Raw genomic sequence first — 25384 nt, 5'->3', positions numbered from 1 at the left:
GGTCTCTCCATTTTTCTGCAATTCTGGGTTCCATCCTCGTTTCTCTTCAGGACAGGTTGAGTCTTCGGACTGTCCTGGTGTGGATTATGTGGTGGACAGGTTGCAGCAGATCTGGACTCAGGTAGTGGACAATTTGACCTTGTCCCAGGAGAAGGCTCAGCTTTTCGCTAATCGCAGACGCCGTGTGGGACCCCGACTTCGTGTTGGGGATCTGGTTTGGTTATCTTCTCGTCATATACCTATGAAGGTTTCCTCTCCTAAATTTAAACCTCGTTTTATTGGTCCGTATAGGATTTCTGAGATTCTCAATCCGGTGTCTTTTCGTCTGACCCTCCCAGACTCCTTTTCCATACATAATGTATTCCATAGGTCGTTGTTGAGGAGATACGTGGCACCTATGGTTCCATCTGTGGAGCCTCCTGCCCCTGTTTTGGTGGAGGGGGAATTGGAGTATATTGTGGAGAAGATTTTGGATTCTCGTGTCTCTAGACGGAAACTCCAGTATCTGGTCAAATGGAAGGGTTATGCTCAGGAAGATAATTCCTGGGTTTTTGCCTCTGATGTCCATGCCCCAGATCTTGTTCGTGCCTTTCATGTGGCTCATCCTGGTCGGCCTGGGGGTTCTGGTGAGGGTTCGGTGACCCCTCCTCAAGGGGGGGGTACTGTTGTGAATTCTGTGGCTGAGTTCACTTCTGTGGTCACAAGTGGTATTGCAGTCTCTGGGCTTCCTCCCTCAGGTGTTTTGGTGAGCTCGTTGGCTGCCTTGCTATTTAGCTCCACCTGAGTCTGTCTTCCTTGCCCCTTGTCAATGTTCCAGTGTTGGATCTGAGCTACTGCATCTTTCCTTGGGCCTGCTGCTCTGCTAGATAAGTGCTTCTAGTTTGTTTTCTGTTTTTTCTGTCCAGCTTGTTTTTATCTTTTGCTGGAAGCTCTGAGAAGCAAAGGGGTGCACCGCCGTGCTGTTAGTTCGGCACGGTGGGTCTTTTTGCCCCTTTGCGTGGTTTTCGTTTTAGGGTTTTTTGTAGACTGCATAGTTCTCTTTGCTATCCTCGCTCTGTCTAGAATATCGGGCCTCACTTTGCTGAATCTATTTCATTCCTACGTTTGTCTTTTCATCTTGCTAACAGTCATTATATGTGGGGGCTGCCTATTCCTTTGGGGTATTTCTCTGAGGTAAGTCAGGCTTGTATTTCTATCTTCAGGCTAGTCAGCTCCTCAGGCAGTGCCGAGTTGCATAGGTAGTTGATAGGCGCAATCCACTGCTGCTTCCAGTTGTGTGAGGATAGATCAGGTACTGCAGTCTACAGAGATTCCACGTCTCAGAGCTCGTCCTATTGTTTTGGGTTATTGCCAGATCTCTGTATGTGCGCTGATTACTGCACGCTGTGTTGCCTGATTGCCAGCCATAACAGTACAAGGAGCCTTTCAATGATTTCCAATAGAGGGAAAAAAGAAATCCTGACATCATTTTTTTTTCTTAGCTCTGTCTTCAGTCTTTTTTTTCCCCTAGACATTAGAGTGCTTCAGGACACAGCTGTGGACATGGATATTCAGGCTCTGTGCTCCTCAATGGATAATCTCGTTGTAAATGTACAAAAGATTCAAGATACTATTGATCAGAAATCGATGCTAGAACCAAGAATTCCGATTCCTGATTTGTTTTTTGGTGACAGAACTAAGTTCCTGAGCTTCAGAAATAATTGTAAGCTATTTTTGGCCTTGAAACCTCATTCTTCTGGTAATCCTATTCAACAGGTTTTGATTATTATTTCTTTTTTGCGCGGCGACCCACAGGACTGGGCGTTTTCTCTTGCACCAGGAGATTCTGCATTGAGTAATGTTGATGCATTTTTCCAGGCGCTGGGATTGCTTTACGATGAGCCTAATTCAGTGGATCAAGCTGAGAAAAATCTGCTGGCTTTATGCCAGGGTCAGGATGATGTAGAAGTATATTGTCAGAAATTTAGAAAATGGTCAGTACTCACTCTGTGGAATGAATCTGCACTAGCGGCTTTGTTCAGAAAGGGTCTCTCTGAAGCTCTTAAGGATGTAATGGTGGGATTTCCTATGCCTGCTGGTTTGAATGAGTCTATGTCCTTGGCCATTCAGATCGGTCGTCGCTTGCGCGAGCGTAAATCTGTGCACCATCTGGCGGTATTGTCTGAGAGTAAGCCTGAGCCTATGCAGTGCGACAGGACTATGACTAAAGTAGAACGGCACGAACACAGACGTCTGAACAGACTGTGTTTCTATTGTGGTGATTCTACTCATGCTATTTCTAATTGTCCTAAACGCACTAGGCGGTTCGATAGCTCTGCCGTTATTGGTACTGTACAGTCCAAATTCCTTTTGTCCATTACCTTAATGTGCTCTTTGTCATCATATTCTGTCATGGCGTTTGTGGATTCAGGCGCTGCCCTGAATCTGATGGATTTGGATTATGCTAAACGTTGTGGATTTTTCTTGGAGCCTTTGCGGTGTCCTATTCCGTTGAGAGGAATTGATGCTACACCTCTGGCCAAGAATAAGCCTCAGTACTGGGCCCAGCTGACCATGTGCATGGCTCCTGCACATCAGGAAGTTATTCGCTTTTTGGTACTGCATAATTTGCATGATGTGGTCGTGTTGGGGTTGCCATGGCTACAAACCCATAATCCAGTATTGGATTGGAACTCTATGTCGGTAACCAGCTGGGGTTGTCAGGGAGTACATGGTGATGTTCCATTTTTGTCTATTTCGTCATCCATTCCTTCTGACATCCCAGAGTTCTTGTCGGACTTTCAGGATGTATTTGAAGAGTCCAAGTCTGATGCCCTTCCTCCGCATAGGAATTGTGATTGTGCTATCGATTTGATTCCTGGTAGTAAATTCCCTAAGGGTCGTTTATTTAATTTGTCCGTACCTGAACACACCGCTATGCGCAGTTATGTGAAGGAGTCCCTGGAGAAGGGACATATTTGCCCATCGTCGTCACCATTGGGAGCAGGGTTCTTTTTTGTAGCCAAGAAGGATGGTTCGCTAAGACCGTGTATTGATTACCGCCTTCTTAATAAGATCACTGTTAAGTTTCAGTATCCCTTGCCATTGATTTCTGACTTGTTTGCTCGGATTAAGGGGGCTAGTTGGTTTACTAAGATTGATCTTCGTGGTGCGTATAATCTGGTGAGAATCAGGCAGGGAGATGAATGGAAAACGGCATTTAATACGCCCGAGGGTCATTTTGAGTATCTGGTGATGCCGTTCGGACTTGCCAATGCTCCATCTGTTTTTCAGTCTTTTATGCATGACATTTTCCGTGAGTATCTGGATAAATTCTTGATTGTTTACTTGGATGACATTTTGATCTTCTCAGATGATTGGGAGTCTCATGTGAAGCAAGTCAGAATGGTTTTCCAGGTACTGCGTGCTAATTCCTTGTTCGTGAAGGGATCTAAGTGTCTCTTCGGTGTGCAGAAAGTTTCATTTTTGGGGTTCATCTTTTCCCCTTCTACTATCGAGATGGATCCGGTTAAGGTTCAGGCCATCCAGGATTGGACTCAGCCGACATCTCTAAAAAGTTTGCAGAAATTCCTGGGCTTTGCTAATTTTTATCGTCGCTTCATCTGTAATTTTTCTAGCATTGCCAGACCATTGACCGATTTGACCAAGAAGGGTGCTGATTTGGTTAATTGGTCTTCTGCTGCCGTGGAAGCTTTTCAGGAGTTGAAGCGTCGTTTTTGCTGTGCCCCTGTGTTGTGTCAACCTGATGTTTCTCTTCCGTTCCAGGTCGAGGTTGATGCTTCTGAGATTGGTGCAGGGGCGGTTTTGTCACAGAGAGGTTCTGGTTGCTCAGTGTTCAAACCATGTGCTTTCTTTTCCAGGAAATTTTCTGCTGCTGAGCGTAATTATGATGTGGGCAACCGAGAGTTGCTGGCCATGAAGTGGGCATTCGAGGAGTGGCGTCATTGGCTTGAGGGTGCTAAGCATCGCGTGGTGGTTTTGACTGATCATAAGAACCTTACTTATCTTGAGTCTGCCAAGCGCTTGAATCCTAGACAGGCCCGTTGGTCGTTATTTTTTGCTCGTTTTGATTTTGTGATTTCATACCTTCCGGGCTCTAAAAATGTGAAGGCGGATGCTCTGTCTAGGAGTTTTGTGCCCGACTCTCCGGGGTTATCTGAGCCGGCGAGTATCCTCAAGGAAGGAGTCATTGTGTCTGCCATCTCCCCTGATTTGCGGAGAGTGTTGCAGAAATTTCAGGCTAATAAACCTGATCGTTGTCCGGCCGAGAAACTGTTCGTCCCTGATAGGTGGACTAGTAAAGTTATCTCTGAACTTCATTGTTCGGTGCTGGCCGGTCATCCAGGAATCTTTGGTACCAGGGAGTTGGTTGCTAGATCCTTCTGGTGGCCATCTCTGTCACGGGATGTGCGTGCTTTTGTGCAGTCCTGTGGAATTTGTGCTAGGGCTAAGCCCTGCTGTTCACGTGCCAGTGGGTTGCTTTTGCCCTTGCCGGTCCCGAAGAGGCCTTGGACACATATTTCGATGGATTTCATTTCTGACCTTCCCGTTTCTCAAAAGATGTCTGTCATTTGGGTGGTCTGTGATCGCTTTTCTAAAATGGTCCATCTGGTGCCCTTGGTTAAATTGCCTTCCTCCTCTGATTTGGTGCCTTTGTTCTTCCAGCATGTGGTTCGTTTACATGGCATTCCTGAGAATATTGTTTCTGACAGAGGTTCCCAGTTTGTCTCGAGGTTCTGGCGAGCCTTTTGTGGTAGGATGGGCATTGACCTATCTTTTTCCTCGGCCTTCCATCCTCAGACTAATGGCCAGACCGAACGAACCAATCAGACCTTGGAAACATATCTGAGATGTTTTGTTTCCGCTGACCAGGATGATTGGGTGTCATTTTTGCCGTTGGCTGAGTTCGCCCTTAATAATCGGGCCAGCTCGGCTACCTTGGTCTCTCCATTTTTCTGCAATTCTGGGTTCCATCCTCGTTTCTCTTCAGGACAGGTTGAGTCTTCGGACTGTCCTGGTGTGGATTATGTGGTGGACAGGTTGCAGCAGATCTGGACTCAGGTAGTGGACAATTTGACCTTGTCCCAGGAGAAGGCTCAGCTTTTCGCTAATCGCAGACGCCGTGTGGGACCCCGACTTCGTGTTGGGGATCTGGTTTGGTTATCTTCTCGTCATATACCTATGAAGGTTTCCTCTCCTAAATTTAAACCTCGTTTTATTGGTCCGTATAGGATTTCTGAGATTCTCAATCCGGTGTCTTTTCGTCTGACCCTCCCAGACTCCTTTTCCATACATAATGTATTCCATAGGTCGTTGTTGAGGAGATACGTGGCACCTATGGTTCCATCTGTGGAGCCTCCTGCCCCTGTTTTGGTGGAGGGGGAATTGGAGTATATTGTGGAGAAGATTTTGGATTCTCGTGTCTCTAGACGGAAACTCCAGTATCTGGTCAAATGGAAGGGTTATGCTCAGGAAGATAATTCCTGGGTTTTTGCCTCTGATGTCCATGCCCCAGATCTTGTTCGTGCCTTTCATGTGGCTCATCCTGGTCGGCCTGGGGGTTCTGGTGAGGGTTCGGTGACCCCTCCTCAAGGGGGGGGTACTGTTGTGAATTCTGTGGCTGAGTTCACTTCTGTGGTCACAAGTGGTATTGCAGTCTCTGGGCTTCCTCCCTCAGGTGTTTTGGTGAGCTCGTTGGCTGCCTTGCTATTTAGCTCCACCTGAGTCTGTCTTCCTTGCTCCTTGTCAATGTTCCAGTGTTGGATCTGAGCTACTGCATCTTTCCTTGGGCCTGCTGCTCTGCTAGATAAGTGCTTCTAGTTTGTTTTCTGTTTTTTCTGTCCAGCTTGTTTTTATCTTTTGCTGGAAGCTCTGAGAAGCAAAGGGGTGCACCGCCGTGCTGTTAGTTCGGCACGGTGGGTCTTTTTGCCCCTTTGCGTGGTTTTCGTTTTAGGGTTTTTTGTAGACTGCATAGTTCTCTTTGCTATCCTCGCTCTGTCTAGAATATCGGGCCTCACTTTGCTGAATCTATTTCATTCCTACGTTTGTCTTTTCATCTTGCTAACAGTCATTATATGTGGGGGCTGCCTATTCCTTTGGGGTATTTCTCTGAGGTAAGTCAGGCTTGTATTTCTATCTTCAGGCTAGTCAGCTCCTCAGGCAGTGCCGAGTTGCATAGGTAGTTGATAGGCGCAATCCACTGCTGCTTCCAGTTGTGTGAGGATAGATCAGGTACTGCAGTCTACAGAGATTCCACGTCTCAGAGCTCGTCCTATTGTTTTGGGTTATTGCCAGATCTCTGTATGTGCGCTGATTACTGCACGCTGTGTTGCCTGATTGCCAGCCATAACACTACGGCCTCCAACCTCTGCCTGAAAGTGCTGGCTGTGTTTTGAACTCTATTGCAAACCAGGCCTACCACACTGGTTTCTGCTCGCTGTATAACTCTTATACATCGTTGAACTTACCTGGAGCAGCCAGTGCCAGGCAGCAGCTGCCAAGGCAAACAGGATCATGGGGTGCATTAAAAGAGGTCTGGATACACATGATGAGAGCATTATACTGCCTCTGTACAAATCCCTAGTTAGACCGCACATGGAGTACTGTGTCCAGTTTTGGGCACCGGTGCTCAGGAAGGATATAATGGAACTAGAGAGAGTACAAAGGAGGGCAACAAAATTAATAAAGGGGATGGGAGAACTACAATACCCAGATAGATTAGCGAAATTAGGATTATTTAGTCTAGAAAAAAGACGACTGAGGGGCGATCTAATAACCATGTATAAGTATATAAGGGGACAATACAAATATCTCGCTGAGGATCTGTTTATACCAAGGAAGGTGACGGGCACAAGGGGGCATTCTTTGCGTCTGGAGGAGAGAAGGTTTTTCCACCAACATAGAAGAGGATTCTTTACTGTTAGGGCAGTGAGAATCTGGAATTGCTTGCCTGAGGAGGTGGTGATGGCGAACTCAGTCGAGGGGTTTAAGAGAGGCCTGGATGTCTTCCTGGAGCAGAACAATATTGTAACATACAATTATTAGGTTCTGTAGAAGGACGTAAATCTGGGGATTTATTATGATGGATTATAGGCTGAACTGGATGGGCAAATGTCTTTTTTCGGCCTTACTAACTATGTTACTATGTAACTAGCTGTGCATTAATTCCCTCATTTAAAAATAGAGCTGTGCTACATCGGTCCCTCCCTTTTTATGTCTACTCTGCTTCGTTACTGCTGCTTCAGCTATGCATTTTCAGTTCCAGTTCAGCTCATCCTGTTCCCATCGTTTTAGTCCTACAGCATTTGCCTCCATTGTTTCAACTAGCTTGCCCTACTGCACAGCTCATCCGCATTTACCATAGGGAAACCTACCTTACTACAGCGATAAGAAATGGCTGGAAACATAGAGAAGACGCGAGGGACATCTTCCAAGGATCCAAGCAGAGCCGAGATATGGACAACTGCTGACTTTCCTGTGCCTTCTGCTCTTTTCAGAAGGGGATAGAAAGCCTAAATGGATAGAAAAATATAGAATTAGTCATACGATGATGAAGGGCAAGAAAAGAAAATGTTTCAAAAGTCGATTATCAAACCTGAAAATTATTCCTAGCCATCACTCTGCAATACTGGGCTGACTGCCTGACATTGATTGCATTATTGCAGAGTCTCTACAGGAGACATACACTGTGCGCACAATTATTAGGAAATTTGTACTTTTGATGATCAATTTTGTTATTGAACAAGCAGGGCCGCCATCAGGGCATTACTGCCCTTATTGTGTATGGGACCCGGTGAGCAAAAGGAAACTTGCCATTTGCCAGGACACCAGAAGTGGAGCTGCGCAAGGGATCATCTGAGGGGTAAGTATAAGTATGACAAGCTTTTTTAAATGAAATGAAATTAAAATTAATTAAATGGGCTTTGAGGGCGGGGTGTAAATGATGATGATTTGAGGATGTTAGATGGAGGACAGAGAATGATGATGATGTATTGAGGTGGTGGATTGAAAATAATGATTAATTGAGGGTGTGGTACAGCAAAGGATGAAGTAAGGGTGGGGGATGAGGGACAGCAAATGATGAACTGAAGGTGTGGAGAGCAAATAATGATGAATTGAGGGTGGGGTACAGCAAATGATAATGAACTGAGGGTGGGGAGAGGGGCAAAGGATGATGAATTGAGGGTGAGGGAGAGCAAATGATGAATTGCATTTAGGGGAGAGGGGACAGTAAATGATGATGAATTAAGGGTGGGGAAAAGCAAATTATGCTGTATTGAGGCTGGGGAGACCAAATGATGAATTGACGGTGGGAGTGAAAGAGAGAGAGAGGAATTGACAATGAATTGGGGCAGAGGGGGCATGTAAATATAATGAATCGGGAGTGGGAGGTACAGGGTGGGGGATGATGGAGTGTGACTGCTAATGATTTGGGGGAAAGAGTACAGGTGCTAATTAATTTATGTATTTATTGGTGGGGAAAGTGGCTATTTATAATTAATGGGGGGCTCAGTGGTGGGTTACAATTTATATTTGGAATAATGGGTTGCACTATAGCTAATTATATGTGAATGTTGGGTGCATGTCTGTATTAAGATGCGTAGTGTAGAAGTTGGGGAAAAGTGGGGAATTTGCTCTGGAATTGGTTCTCAAGATAACTGTTACTTTCTGCAGAGACTAGTCCTGGCTGGAAGAAGTGAAGGTCATCTGTACTGGATGAAGAAGAAAAGCAGTGTGTTACCTGTACAATTACACTATACACTGGTTACTTTATACAGAGCTCCTGTGTATAATGTCACTGGTGATCACTGTATTACCTGTACACTGACACTTCATACAGAGTTCCTGTGTATAATGTCACTGGTGATCACTGTGTTACCTGTACACTGACACTACATACAGAGCTCCTGTGTACAATGTCACTGGTGATCACTGTATTACCTGTACACTGACACTACATACAGAGCTCCTGTAAGCACAAAAAAAAGAGATGGAAAGTCCAAAAATAAAAAGTAACCAATTTTGTTAAACACGTAATTTAAAACAACAATGTATAGCCACAAGAACAATGAAAATGACAAAAATGAATAGCGCAGATCAAAAGTGCAAAAAGCACACAGACCCACAAATATAAAGTGGATGGGATAGTAATAAGAGTAGCATCATTACATGTAAAGTGCCAGTGCTTCATATCATTCCTACCCACTCCTAATGTACATTCACAGTGTGCCTCAAATGTCTAAAGCCACAATAGGCAATGTGCAAGACCAAAGTCCGAACTCAGTACTGTTCATTCAGAGGCTACCATTGAACCATTAGGAGTCACGGGTAGAGAGAACGCCGGTGATCAAGCAGTAAATGTGACTGCAGACATTACAATAAAGGTCTTACCCATAGTCTCCACACTGCATCTGGTACGAGCAGCCCCAATGCGCATTTTGCTTGGGCTTCCTCGGGGGAAGGGGGTGGGTAAGACCTTTATTGCAATGTCTGCAGTCACATTAACTGCTTGATCACCGGCGTTCTCTCTACCCGTGACTCCTAATGGTACTATGCATTCTGTTTTATGGATCTTGTTTTCATACAGAGCTCCTGTGTATAATGTCCCTGGTGATTAGTGTTGAGCGATACCTTCCGATATTCGGAAATATCGGGATCGGATTGTATCGGCCGATATCCCAAAAATATCGGATATCGCCGATACCGGAAACCAATGCAAGTCAATGGGACACAAATGAAAATAAGCCCTTTCTTTCCATGTACATCCTCTTCTGGAGGGGGGAAGAGTGTGGGCGGTACGTGGGCGGAGACTGCGTGTCTGCGTGGGACCGTGGGGGGTTTGTGCGGGCCTGCTGGGGGTCTGTATGGGCCTCTCGGGGGTCTGTGAGGCCTGCCAAGGGTCTGTGCGGCCTGCTGGAGGTCTGTGCGGGCCTCTTGGGGGTCTGTGCCGCCTGGCAGGGGTCTGTGCGGGCCTCTTGGGGGTCTGTTCGGCCTGCCAGGGGTCTGTGCAGCCTGCTGGGGGGTCTGTACGGGCCTCTCTGGGGTCTGTGCGGCCTGCCAGGGGTCTTTGTGTTTGTGTGCAGGCATTGTCCGATGGGACTACAAGTCCCATCGGGCTATGCCTGCTACAATGGCAGTGATTGACACATTAGCCAGTGATGGGACAGTAGTAGTCCCATCATCCGGCTAATGTGTTGAATGTAATAAAAAAAACAAACTGCATACTACATACATACTACATACATACATACATACAACATACTACATACATACTACATACATGCTACATACAACATACTACATACTGTACATACTACATACATGCATACTAAATACATACTACATACATACTACATACTACATACATACTAGATACATACATACTACATACATACAACATACATACTGCATACATACTACATACTGCATACATACTACATACATGCATACATACTACATACTACATATATACTACATACATATTACATACATACTACATACATACTAATAAAATGAAAACTACTAAAATATTCAAGTGGCAAACCAACAGGACATCTATTAGAAATAGTACATCAAGGAGTTCATCCCTTACCTCCGGCTCATCCACGAGTGAAGGGGGTGATCGCCCGAACTATAGTGGATATAATGGACCTAAAACCCGTCAGTTCACCAAAAAGGGATCTACCCAAGGTAGTCACAATCAAAAAGGAGATCATGTAAAGGTAATAAATTTATCTACACATACACTAACCATAGCCCAGGAAAGGGTGTTGCAGAAGGGTTTGAATTTTTCTCCATCTTCTCACTTAGATTCGTTTATAACCATTAAAGACCTCCATCTTTTTGCGAGGAAACTCGTATTGAAAAAACTACACCATAGAGACATTTTGGGGGAGACTATGGAGGAAGATGGAGAACGAGAGGCGTTGGATGCACTTATGGCCTTACTGGAGGAAAACAGTGCTGGCACCAGATTGTTTCCTACTAATTTAATCAGTACATCTAATAAGTTCCCACCACTTACACTAGTTCCAGCCATAGATACTTTCACCAAAATAGTTGCTAGTGAAATAGAGGATATGAAATCTAAACCCAGTCACTTTCATGCCGACAATCTCACTAGAGAGGAAAGAGTGGCGCTGGGAGAATTGAAAAGTTGGGATGACGTTGTCTTCAAAATTGCAGACAAAGGGGGCAATGTCGTCATATGGCCTAACCATATGTACGAAGCCCAGGCAGAAAAATTACTATCAAACGCCAATGAATACAAAACACTTGCTTACAACCCTATGGGTAGGTTTAAGGAGGAATTAATAGATATCCTCACAAATGCTGTTGAGGGCAACGTCATCCCAAAAAAACTCCTAGACACATATACTAAGCTACACCCAAGATTGGCGACTTTATATCTAGTACCCAAAGTCCACAGAAACCCGGAGGACCCTCCGGGCAGACCAATTGTGGCGGCAAACGAAGGGTTGTGTGAGATCATTTGTAATATAGTGGAATACTATCTGAAACCACTAGTCACACAACTACCGTCATACATCAAGGACACCACTGCTGCCCTGGGGCATCTGGAGGGCATACAGCTTAATGAAAACATGATTTTGGTCACGGCCGATGTTGAGGCCTTATATTCTAGCATTCGACATACGGATGGCCTACAGGCAGTAGGAAAATATCTAGCTCAGAGCAACATTGACAAGGAGACTTCTGAGTTCATCTTGGAGCTATTGAAATTTATCCTTACGCATAATGCCTTCATGTTTGCAGGGAGGGTGTACTTACAAATGCAGGGCACTGCGATGGGGCCTCTTGTGCCCCCTCGTACGCCAATCTATTTATGGGTGCCTGGGAATGGTCCATTTTCCAGGAAAATGAGATTGAGGGGGTGGAGCGAATCCATAATTGGATTCGCTTCATTGATGACATTCTATTTATTTGGGAAGGTTCGGTGGATGAACTTGAAGCCCTTATGAGAAAATTAAATCAAAATGACAGGAACATCAGGTTAACGTACAAATTTGGACGTAAAATCGAATTTTTGGACCTATTCATTTCAGCGTCTACAGAGGGGCATTTATCCACCACAGTATTCCGTAAACCCACCGCGACCAATTCCCTGTTGCATGCATCATCTCTACATCCCAAATCAACAACGAACAGTATACCAATTGGTCAATTCCTTCGGATTTAAAGAATCTGCTCGGAAGATGAGCAATTTGAAGAACAGGCCAAATTATTAAGAAGCAGATTCCAGGACAGAGGCTATAACCGGCGTGTCATACAAAGGGGATATTGGAGGGCAAAAAACACCCCGAGACAACAATTACTATACAAAAATCAATCTTCATCTACAAATAAAGAACAGGACAACCAGGTAAGATTTATCACTAATTATAGTACTGAATGGAATGACTTACGTGATATAGTACAAAAACATTGGAAAATCCTATTCACGGACCCAACTTTGAAAAAAATCTTGCCTGAGTAACCGTCCCTAGTAGCTAGGAGGGCCCCCAGTTTAAGGGACATGCTGGTACATAGCACTTATGATCCTAAGAGAAAGACCAGCAATGAAAAAGCTACTTATAGGAGGGGTTTCTTTCCGTGTGGCATCTGCAAAGGCTGTGCCAATATGAAAAAAAGTACCATCTTCAAAAATCACGACAACTCAAGAACCTTTGACATAAGAACGCATATTACATGCTCATCCAAGGGCATTATATATCATGCTGAATGCCCTTGTGGAAAGGTCTACATTGGAATGACGAGCCGTGAGCTTAAAATCAGGGTACGGGAGCACTGCCTTGACATTGATAAGGCTAAAACGGCCATGGATGATGCCATGCTGAAAACCCTTCCTAAACATTTTAAGCGTTACCATCAATGCAATTCTAGACTGCTAGTGTTTACAGGAATTGACAAGTTAGATTTGGGACCTAGAGGGGGTGATGTTGGCAAAAGATTGGCTAAAAAAGAATGCCAATGGATTTATCGTTTGGGAACATTGGTACCTCAGGGCTTAAATGAGGGCTTTGGTTTTGGTGCATTTTTGTAAACTTTTGAGGAAGTAGATAGGCAGGGGGTCTGTTAGGGCTAGCGGAACGCACCAAATAATAGGACAGATAGAGTATGGTGCGTTCACAGCCCGGGGTCCACCGTGCAGAGATGGAACCTGCTGCCAAGTAATGACGGACTATATGGCGGTACTCATAAGTATACACACGTGGGTTAAACTTCACCCAGCATGAAGGAAGCGATCCTGTTGCGTCACAGGATCGTGGTACCGCACATAAAGCGCGAGCAAGTAGTCAGCGAACTCAACCCCAACTAGGATTGAAGTCCGATTAGACCCTTGCTGGCACAACACCGCAACTGGGTGTGTAAGGAAGCTAAATATTAGGGCACAAGAGTGCATGCGGTGCCGCACTGACGAACGCCACTAACCACCCAGGCTTGGGTAAGGAAAGCACAGAGGAAGTGCACGGCGCCGTACTGGCGGTCACAGCAACTGGATGCTGTACTGTGTGATTCGTGCTGTAGGATAAGTCGGGCGCTAGATAGCAACCATACACCTTCCGCGAACAGTCATTCAATAGGGAAGGGGTATCCAAGGACGACTTGCACTCACAACAAACACACGTAAGCAAATGTACACTAGCGCATGGCCGTGCGGTCATGCGCAGTTTATATAGTTGCAGCACAGGAAGTGGCCACAGAAACTTTGCCCTTCCAAGACCTGCCAAGAGGACCAATGGAATGTGCTGCAGGGCCTGAGCACATGACCCTCGATCTCCAACGGGAGATCTTGCCCTGGGCATGCTCAGTGTGTGCAGACAAGGACTTAGTCCCAGAGAAGTCCGTTCGCTGCTGACCAGCACTGGCTTTAATGGCAGAAGCTGAAGAAGCAGCAGTAACTCTCTGTACAGAGTGAGACTGAGCAAGACGCTGGAACCGACGTCCCTGCTGAGCAGACTCCACTGCGGCTGGATAAGAATGGGAGACCGCAGCGGAGATGGCTCGAGATTCCCCCTGTACAGAAGCGGGAACTCGAGACCTAACAGGGTCTTATGTTACACCCATACGTGGTCTTATTCCACACTATGGGTATGTTTTTATTTTATGTTGTTCGTCGGTTGTTTTATTCATTTTATTCTTTAATGTTTTCCTACAGTATAGATTCACATTTGTCCTGATGACTGCTGTTCTGAGTGACGGGAGTGCTGCGGTCCGTGCTGGCATTGTGGAATGAAATCTTGAGGAAATCGTATATGGGAAGCTGGATACATATCCCAGAAACAGAGATCGGATTAAGATCAAGACATGGACTTGGGTTAATAAATTGGTTTTTGGGGGGATAGGGGATCATTATATTATATTATGTTATTTTAGTTTGTTGTTAGTTTTACCAGATATTACATATACTGCTAGACAGATGTTTTTTCTGTATTTTATCTAAATGATAGCTTTCTAGCAACTAAGCTATGTCACAGTATGGAGTGCATGTATTCATGTATTATTTATATTACTGTATTACATATACTAAAGGGCACAATATTTATGGTCTGTTTCCCTTGCGCTAGATTGATCAAGGTTGCACTTTTAAGTTTATCTTAAAATCACCACTGGTGACAGCATCTGTGCTAGGAATTTTTTACCAGTAAAATATAATAGCAATTCTTGCACAAGTCCTTGCATGGATGCTTCTCCCCACTTATAACACTTACACTTACTAGCTGAAGAGCCCGGCGTTGCCTGGGCATAGTAAATATCTGTGGTTAGTTATAGCACGTCACTTCTCTTATTTTCCCATCACGCCTCTCATTTTCCCAATCACATCTTTAATTTTCCCCCTCACATCTCTCATTTTCTCCCTCACACCTCTCATTTTCTCCCTCACTCCTCTCATTCCCGCCTAACACTTGTCTTTTCGACCTCACATCTGTCATTTTCCGATCACTCCACTATTTTCCCTCACTCCTCTCATTTTGCACTCACACCTTTTCATTTTCACCTCACACCTCATTTTCACCTCAGTATATACATGTTTGTCATCTCCCTTATATATAGTATACACCTGTATGTCATCTCCTGTATATAGTATATACCTGTATGTCATCTCCCCTGTATATAGTATATACCTGCTGTGTGTCATCTCCTCCTATATATAGTATATACCTGTATGTCATCTCCTCCTATATATAGTATATACCTGTATGTCATCTCCTCCTATATATAGTATATACCTGTATGTCATCTCCTTCTATATATAGTATATACCTGTATGTCATCTCCTCCTGTATATAGTATATACCGGTGTGTCATCTCCCCTGTATATAGTATATATCTGTGTGTCATCTCCTCCTGTATATAGTATATACCTGTATGTCATCTTCTATATATAGCATATACCTGTATGTCATCTCCTCCTGCATATAGTATATACCTGTAGGTAATCTGCTCCTGTATATAGTATATACCTGTGTGTCATCTCCTCCTGTATATAGTATATACCTGTATGTCATCTCCTCCTGTATATAGTATGTACCTGTATGTCATCTCCTCCTTTATATAGTATATACCTGTGTGTCATCTCTCCTGTATATAGTATATATCTGTGTGTCATCTCCCCTGTATATAGTATATACCTGTGTGATCTCCTGTATTAGACCTCGTTAACACGTTATTTGCTCAGTATTTTTACCTCAGTATTTGCAAGCTAAATTGGCAGCCTGATAAATCCCCAGCCAACAGGAAGCCCTCCCCCTGGCAGTATATATCAGCTCACACATACACATAATAGACAGGTCATGTGACTGACAGCTGCCGTATTTCCTATATGGTACATTTGTTGCTCTTGTAGTTTGTCTGCTTATTAATCAGATTTTTATTTTTGAAGGCTAATACCAGACTTGTGTGTGTTTTGGGGCGAGTTTCGTTTGTCAAGTTGTGTGTGTGTTGAGTTGTGTGTGGTGACATGCATGTAGCGACTTTTGTGAGATGAGTTTTGTGTGGCAACATGCGTGTAGCAACTTTTTGTGTGTCGAGTTGCATGTGACAGGTTAGTGTAGCAAGTTGTGTGCAGCAAGTTTTGCGCATGGCGAGTTTTGCGCGTGGTGAGTTTTATGTCTGGTGCCTTTTGAGTATGTGCAAGTTTTGTGCGAGGCAACTTTTGCATGTGTTGCAAATTTTGTGCATGTGGCAATTTTTCCGCGTGTGCAAGTTTTGCGTGTGGCGAGTTTTCCATGAGGTGAGTTTTGCACTTGTGGCGAGTTTTGCGTGAGCCTATTTTTTGCATCTGGCGAGTTTTGCGCGTGGTGAGTTTTGAGCGGCGACTTTTGTGTTTCGACTGTTATGTTGCGAGGTTGGTGTATGTGTGGTGAAATGTGTGCTGAGGGTGGTATATGTGTTCAAGCACATGGTAGTGTGTGGCGCATTTTGTGTGTGTGTTCATATCCCCGTGTGTGGTGAGTATCCCATGTCGGGGTCCCACCTTAGCAACTGTACGGTATATACTCTTTGGCGCCATCGCTCTCACTCTTTAAGTCCCCCTTGTTCACATCTGGCAGCTGTCAATTTGCCTCCAACACTTTTCCTTTCACTTTTCCCCATTATGTAGATAGGGGAAAAATAGTTTGGTGAATTGGAAAGCGCGGAGTTAAAATTTCACCTGACAACATAGCCTATGACGCTCTCAGGGTCCAGACGTGTGACTGTGCAAAATTTTGTGGCTGTAGCTGCGACGCCTCCAACACTTTTCATTTCACTTTTTCCCCATTATGTAGATAGGGGCAAAATTGTTTGGTGAATTGGAAAGCGCGGGGTTAAAATTTCACCTCACAACGTAGCCTATGACGCTCTCAGGGTCCAGACGTGTGACTGTGCAAAATTTTGTGGCTGTAGCTGCGACGGTGCAGATGCCAATCCCGGACATACAGACACACACACATACACACACACACACATACACACATTCAGCTTTATATAGTAGATATATCTTATACATTTCACTTTGTTATTTTTTAATTTATTCCCCTGTCTTGTCAGGATGTGCGCATAACCAGATGAGGGACCAGCGGTGAGGGCGTCTAACGGACTATTGGAGAACGGAGTTGTGGAGTCGGACTTGGACGACCCGACACTCCTGATCCCCAGTCCGCGATCCGACTCACCATTATTGCTGGATCCGCCCATTGGTTTATGCGCCGCTTCTTCCTGTCTTCTCATTTGTCCGTACAGCGCCCGGCTCCTGAGCACTTCCGGTATTTCCGGCTTCCGTACAGGGGGTGGCGCCCAGTGAGCCGGAGTGTCTGTACGGCAATTACATTAGGGATTGCTGGGTGGCACTTCCGGTTTCCGTACAAGGGACGGAAGTTGTCACGCTTCTGCCGCACAGCGATCACCCGCCCACTACATGCACGGCCGCACAGCTGTTGAAGGTTCCGATATGTTAATTGTCCTGTCTTCTCATCTGTCCGTACAGCGCCCGGCTCCTGAGCGCTTCCGGTATTTCCGGCTTCCGTACAGGGGTGGTGCCCAGTGAGCTGGAGTGTCTGTACGGCAAGTACATTAGGGATTGCTGTGTGGCACTTCCGGTTTCCGTACAAGGGACGGAAGTTGTCACGCTTCTGCCGCACAGCGATCACCCGCCCACTACATGCACTGCCGCACAGCCAGTTGGTCTGGCCTGATATTGGTGTGCCTAACTCAGGCTAATAGTCCCTCTTTTGTTGAGGATTTGTACCCTTCTCTTTATGTAGTAACTCACATGTTTTTTTACTGATATTAACAAAAATTTAATAAATTTATATTTTATATAGTACCATTGTGGGAATCATTTTGTCATTCTTTGATCACACCCTTTGTGATAGATATTGTATATATGGTACCAGTTGCCCTTTGGTCTGGGGGGCAATATTTTGTTTATTAAGGAGCAAGTAGTTGTGTATATAATACATACTACATACACAATACATACATACATACATACATACTACATACATACAACATACATACTACATATACTGTGTTCCAAATTATTATGCAAATTGGATTTAAGTGTCATAAAGATTTAATTGTTTTGTTTTTCAAATAAACTTGTGGATGGTATTGTGTCTCAGGGCTCAATAGATAACTGGAATCAATCTTAAACACATGTGATAATTAGTTTTCCAGGTGATTCTAATTAAAGGAAAACTACTTAAAAATGATGTTCCACAGGCCAAAGGTTTCAAGCAATATGAGAAATAAAAAGGATCTCTCTGCTGCTGAAAAGCGTTAAATAGTGCAATGCCTTGGACAAGGTATGAAAAAATTAGATACTTCACAAAATCCTTTTGATTATCATACTGTGAAGAGATTTGTGACTGAAACAGAGCACAGACAGAGTTCATGCAGATAAAGGCATAATGAGGAAGGTTTCTGCCAGACAAATTCTTTGGATTAAGAGAGCAGCTGCCAAAATACCATTACAAAGCAGCAAACAGTTATTTGAAGCTGCTGGTGCCTCTGGAGTCACTTGAACCTCAAGGTGTATAATCCTTCAAAGGCTTGCTGTGGTGCATAAACCTACTATTTGGCCACCCCTAAAAGGTGTTCACAAGCAGAAACGGTTGCAGTGGGCCCAGACATACATCAGGACTAATTTTCAAACAGTCTTGTTTACTGGTGAGTGTCGAGCAACCCTGGATGGTCCAGATGGATGGAGTAGTGGATGGTTGGTGGATGGCCACCAGGTCGCAACAAGGCTGCGAGGTCAGCAAGGAGGTTCAGAAATCATGTTTTTGGCCGGAATCATGGGGAAACAGCTGAAGGTTCCTGAAGATGAAGGTTCCTGAAGATGTGAAAATGACCTCTGTAAAGTATTTAGAGTTTCTGACTGACAACTTTCTTCCATGGTCTAAAAGCAGAAATGTGCCTTAACCCCTTACCGGCATCGGACGTACTATACCGTCCGATGCCGGCTCCCCGTAATAGGCGCGGGCAGAATCGCGATCTGCCCGCACCTATTAACTAGTTAAATGCCGCTGTCAAACGCAGACAACGGTATTTAACTACCGCTTCCGGCCGGGCGGCCGGAAATGACGTCATCGCCGACCCCCGTCACATGATCGGGGGTCGGCGATGCTTGTGAATGGTAAACATAGAGGTCCTTGAGACCTCTATGGTTACTGATTGCCCATCGCTGTGAGCGCCACCCTGTGGTCGGCGCTCACAGCACACGTGCAATTCTGCTACATAGCAGCGATCAGCAGATCGCTGCTATGTAGCAGAGCCGATCGTGCTATGCCTGCTTCTAGCCTCTCATGGAGGCTATTGAAGCATGGCAAAAGTTAAAAAAAAAAGTTTAAAAAAATGTGAAAAAAATAAAAAAAACATAAAAGTTTAAATCACCCCCCTTTCGCCCCAATCAAAATAAATCAATAAAAAAATATCAAATCTACGCATATTTGGTATCGACGCGCTCAGAATCGCCCGATCTATCAATTAAAAAAAAGTATTAACCTGATCGCTAAACAGCGTAGCGGGAAAAAAATTCGAAACGCCAGAATTACGTTTTTTTGGTCGCCGCGACATTGCATTAAAATGCAATAACGGGCGATCAAAAGAACGCATCTGCACCGAAATGCTTTAATTAAAAACGTCATCTCGGCACGCAAAAAATAAGCCCTCAACCGACCCCAGATGATGAAAAATGGAGACGCTACGAGTATCGGAAAATGGCACAATTTTTTTTTTTTTTTTTTTTAGCAAAGTTTGGAATTTTTTTCACCACTTAGATAAAAAATAACCTAGTCATGTTTGGTGTCTATGAACTCGTAATGACCTGGAGAATCATAATGGCAGGTCATTTTTAGCATTTAGTGAACCTAGCAAAAAAGCCAAACAAAAAACCAATGTGGGATTGCACTTTTTTTGCAATTTCACCGCACTTGGAATTTTTTTCCCGTTTTTTAGTACACGACATGCTAAAACCAATGATGTCGTTCAAAAGTACAACTCGTCCCGCAAAAGATAAGCCCTCACATGGCCAAATTGACGGAAAAATAAAAAAGTTATGGCTCTGGGAAGGAGGGGAGCGAAAAACGAACACGGAAAAACGAAAAATCCCTGGGTCATGAAGGGGTTAAGGAGCAAAATCATCTTCATGCATGACAATGCCCCATCTCATGCTGCAAATAATACCTCTGAGTCATTGGCTGCTATGGGCATAAAAGGAGATAAACTCATGGTGTGGCCACCATCTTCCCCTGACCTCAACCCTATAGAGAACCTTTGGAGTATAATCCAGCACAAGATCTATGAGGGTGGGAGGCCGTTCACATCAAAACAGCAGCTCTGGGAGGCTATTCTGACTACATGCAAAGACATACAAGCAGAAACTCTCCAAAAACTCAAGAATGCAAGAATTGTGAAGGTGATATCAAAGAAGGGTTCCTATGTTAACATGTAACTTGGCCTGTTAGGAGGCTTTGGAGTTAAATAGCTTTTTTGTTCAGTGAATGTGACCTCCTAATGCTGCAAATTCCACAAATGAGCATTTTCAGTTCTTTAAAACATATCAAATGTTTAGAAATTCTACTGTGCCTAATAATTTGGAACAGTGCGTTTTGAGTTTTTATTTATTTGGGAGATTATACTGTTATCATTGGGAGGTTTCTTCAATAAAATTCGATGTATACTCTAACGGGTGATGACTTTTATTAGACTGACTGTCATTTGCACCGACCATTTATGAAAATCTGAGAAAAATGTCATCTGCATAATAATTTGGAACACAGTATGCATACTAAATACAATACATTAATACATTACATTCAATACATTCATACAGACATACAGTACATATAACATAGAGTACATACTCACCATCACTTGTCATTTTGATCCCCGAAGCCAGTGTCATCTGTAAAAAAAGATTAAAATAACAAGCAACCAATATACTCCCTGATCCGCAGAAATCCACGAGTGTCCCACGACGATCTCCCGTGGAGAACGGCAGCATGAGCTGATGCGACCGCTCTCTAGGGGCTCCAGGAATACAATGAAGGAGGAAGGTATCCTTCCGCACTGTATTCCTCCACCGCTGTAAAAAAATAGTCCCTAGTCTCACTTTTGGCATTGCTGTGTGATAAATTTTCCCACGCAGCAATTGCCATAAAGTGAGACTTTGAACTCTAGTAACCTCTCAGTGATGCATTGCAGGAGCCATTGTCTCCTGTCAGTGTGTCACTGAAGGTCCTATAGAGCAGTGACATCACACGATGTCACTGTTCTATAAGGGAGATCGTCGTGGGACACTCGCTATTAATTGGACTACGTTGGACAGGGAGTATACGGTTTATTATTTTACATTTTTTGCAGGCGCTGAAGTATGGTAAGCATGGTTAAATGAAGAATATTAAAATACTTTTTTTCTGGCTGTGTCTTTATATTTTTTAACTCTTTCACTACGCTAGGATTAATAATGGAGAGGCGTCTTATTGACGCCTCTCCATTATTAACCCGGCTTAATGTCACCTTACAATAGCAAGGTGACATTAACCCCTTATTACCCCATATCCCACCGCTACACGGGAGTGGGAAGAGAGGGGCTAAGTGCCGGAATTGGCACATCTTACAAATTCGCCATTTCTGGGGCGGCTGCGGACTGGTATTTGTAGCCGGGGGGGGGGGGGGGGGGGGCAATATCCATGGCCCCTCTCTAGGCTATGAATATCAGCCCGCAGCTGTCTGCATAGCCTTTCTGGCTATAAAATATAGGGGGACCCCACGTCATTTTTTTGGGGTTTCTCCTATTTTAATAGCCAGAAAAGGCTACACAGACAGCTGCGGGCCGTTCTCCACGGGAGATCGTCGTGCGACACTCGTGGATTTCTGCGGATCAGGGAGTATATTGGTTGTTTGTTATTTTAATCTTTTTTACAGATGACACTGGCTTCGGGGATCAAAATGACAAGTGATGGTGAGCATGATATCTATGTTATATGTACTGTATGTCTATATGTATGTATTGTATGTAATGTATGAATGTATTGTATGTAGAATGTATATATGTAGTATGTATGTATGTATGTAGTATGTATGTTGTATGTATGTAGTATGTATGTATGTATGTAATATGTATGTTGTATGTATGTATGTATGTAGTATGTAGAATGTATGTATGTAGTATGTAGAATGCATGTAGTATGTATGTAGTATGTATGGTGTATGTATGCAGTATGTAGTATGTATGTAATATGTATGTAGTATGTATGTTGTATGTATGTTGTATGTATGTAGTATGTATGTAGTATGTTATATGTATGTAGTATGTATGTAGTATGTATATAGTATGTATATAGTATGTACAGTTAGGGCCAGAAATATTTGGACAGTGACACAAGTTTTGTTATTTTAGCTGTTTACAAAAACATGTTCAGAAATACAATTATATATATAATATGGGCTGAAAGTGCACACTCCCAGCTGCAATATGATAGTTTCCACATTCAAATCGGAGAAAGGGTTTAGGAATCATAGCTCTGTAATGCATAGCGTCCTCTTTTTCAAGGGACCAAAAGTAATTGGACAATGGACTCTAAGGGCTGCAATTAACTCTGAAGGCGTCTCCCTCGTTAACCTGTAATCAATGAAGTAGTTAAAAGGTCAGGGGTGGATTCCAGGTGTGTGGTTTTGCATTTGGAAGCTGTTGCTGTGAGCAGACAACATGTGGTCAAAGGAACTCTCAATTGAGGTGAAGCAGAACATCCTGAGGCTGAAAAAAAAGAAAAAATCCATCAGAGAGATAGCAGACATGCTTGGAGTAGCAAAATCAACAGTTGGGTACATTCTGAGAAAAAAGGAATTAACTGGTGAGCTTGGGAACTCAAAAAGGCCTGGGCGTCCACGGATGACAACAGTGGTGGATGATCGCCGCATACTTAATTTGGTGAAGAAGAACCCGTTCACAACATCAACTGAAGTCCAGAACACTCTCAGTGAAGTAGGTGTATCTGTCTCTAAGTCAACAGTAAAGAGAAGACTCCATGACAGTAAATACAAAGGGTTCACATCTAGATGCAAACCATTCATCAATACCAAAAATAGACAGGCCAGAGTTAAATTTGCAGAAAAACACCTCAAGAAGCCAGCTCAGTTCTGGAAAAGTATTCTATGGACAGATGAGACAAAGATCAACCTGTACCAGAATGATGGGAAGAACAAAGTTTGGAGAAGAAAGGGAACGGCACATGATCCAAGGCACACCACATCCTCTGTAAAACATGGTGGAGGCAACGTGATGGCATGGGCATGCATGGCTTTCAATGGCACTGGGTCACTTGTGTTTATTGATGACATAAGAGCAGACAAGAGTAGCCGGATGAATTCTGAAGTGTACCGGGATATACTTTCAGCCCAGATTCAGCCAAATGCTGCAAAGTTGATTGGACGGCGCTTCATAGTACAGATGGACAATGACCCCAAGCATACAGCCAAAGCTACCCAGGAGTTCATGAGTGCCAAAAAGTGGAACATTCTGCAATGGCCAAGTCAATCTCCAGATCTAAACCCAATTGAGCATGCATTTCACTTGCTCAAATCCAGACTTAAGACGGAAAGACCCACAAACAAGCAAGACCTGAAGGCTGCGGCTGTAAAGGCCTGGCAAAGCATTAAGAAGGAGGAAACCCAGCGTTTGGTGATGTCCATGGGTTCCAGACTTAAGGCAGTGATTGCCTCCAAAGGATTTGCAACAAAATATTGAAAATAAAAATATTTTGTTTGGGTTATGTATATTTGTCCAATTACTTTTGACCTCCTAAAATGTGGAGTGTTTGTAAAGAAATGTGTACAATTCCTACATTTTCTATCAGATATTTTTGTTCAACCCTTCAAATTAAACGTTACAATCTGCACTTGAATTCTGTTGTAGAGGTTTCATTTCAAATCCAATGTGGTGGCATGCAGAGCCCAACTCGCGAAAATTGTGTCACTGTCCAAATATTTCTGGCCCTAACTGTATGTAGTATGTTGTATGTATGTAGTATGTATGTAGTATGTATGTAGTATGTTGCATGTATGTAGTATGTATGTATGTAGTATGTATGTAGTATGTATGTAGTATGTATGTAGTATGTATATATGTAGTTTGTATGTAGTATGTAGTTTTTTTTATTTTTTTACATTTAACACATTAGCCGGATGATGGGACTACTACTGTCCCATCATTGGCTAATGTGTCAATCACTGCCATTGTAGCAGGCATAGCCCGATGGGACTTGTAGTCCCATCGGACAATGCCTGCACACAAACACAAAGACCCCCGGCAGACCGCACAGACCCCAGAGAGGCCCGTACAGACCCCCCGGCAGGCTGCACAGACCCCTGGCAGGCCGAACAGACCCCCAAGAGGCCCGCACAGACCCCCGGCAGGCGGCACAGACCCCCAAGAGGCCCGCACAGACCTCCAGCAGGCCGCACAGACCCTTGGCAGGCCTCACAGACCCCCGAGAGGCCCGTACAGACCCCCAGCAGGCCCGCAAAGACCCCCCACGGTCCCACGCAGACACGCAGTATCCGCCCACGCACCGCCCACACTCTTCCCCCCTCCAGAAGAGGATGTACATGGAAAGAAAGGGCTTATTTTCATTTGTGTCCCATTGACTGCACACAAACACAAAAACCCCTGGCAGGCCGTACAGACCCCCGAGAGGCCCGCACAGACCCCCAAGAGGCCTGTACAGACCCCCAGCAGGCCGCACAGACCCCCGGCAGGCCGCACAGACCCCCGAGAGGCCCGTATAGACCCCTGAGAGGCCTGCACAGACCCCAGAGAGGCCTGCAAAGACCCCCGGCAGGCCGCACAGACCCCCGGCAGGCCGCACAGACCCCGGCAGGCCCGCACAGTCCCCCCACGGTCACACACAGACCCTGCCCGCACACACAGACACGCAATCTCCGCTCACGCACCACCCACACTCCATTATAGTAACATAGTAACATAATTCAATCAAAGAAGAAAAACAGGAAAGGCAGCACTCACCGATCCATCACGAGAGGTAACTTTTATTGAGTAAAAGACATCACAGCCGGGGGTACAAAAACATGAAGTGCGGCAAGCCTGACGACGGCCGTTTCGCGCCCTCCCGGCGCTTCCACACTGACCCGTGGAAGCGCCGGGAGGGCACGAAACGGCCGTCGTCAGGCTTGCCGCGCTTCATGTTTTTGTACCCCCGGCTGTGATGTCTTTTACCTCTCGTGATGGATCGGTGAGTGCTGCCTTTCCTGTTTTTCTTCTTTGATTGGACTTGGATTTGTTTAGAGTTGGAGCACCTAAGATCCGGCGGCCAAGACTCCCATCACAGGTGAGCAGGCGCATGTTGTTTCCTTTGAG

The 25384-nt window shown here is 44.5% G+C and overlaps 1 protein-coding gene across 1 annotated transcript in view; it reads right to left on the bottom strand.

The window, feature by feature from the left end:
• LOC138649779 (C-signal-like) overlaps positions 1-25384 on the bottom strand; it is a 170602-nt gene that overhangs the window by 61094 nt on the left and 84124 nt on the right. Inside the window, exon 5 of the mRNA XM_069740457.1 lies at positions 7374-7511. Coding sequence (XP_069596558.1) covers positions 7374-7511 — 138 coding nt within the window. The remainder of the gene's footprint in view (positions 1-7373; positions 7512-25384) is intronic.

The sequence above is a fragment of the Ranitomeya imitator genome, chromosome 9 (assembly GCF_032444005.1).
Source record: "Ranitomeya imitator isolate aRanImi1 chromosome 9, aRanImi1.pri, whole genome shotgun sequence".
Classification (NCBI taxonomy): Eukaryota; Metazoa; Chordata; class Amphibia; order Anura; family Dendrobatidae; genus Ranitomeya; species Ranitomeya imitator.
The sequence above is the reverse complement of the archived record's forward strand: the minus strand, read 5'-3'. Positions and strand labels throughout refer to the sequence as shown.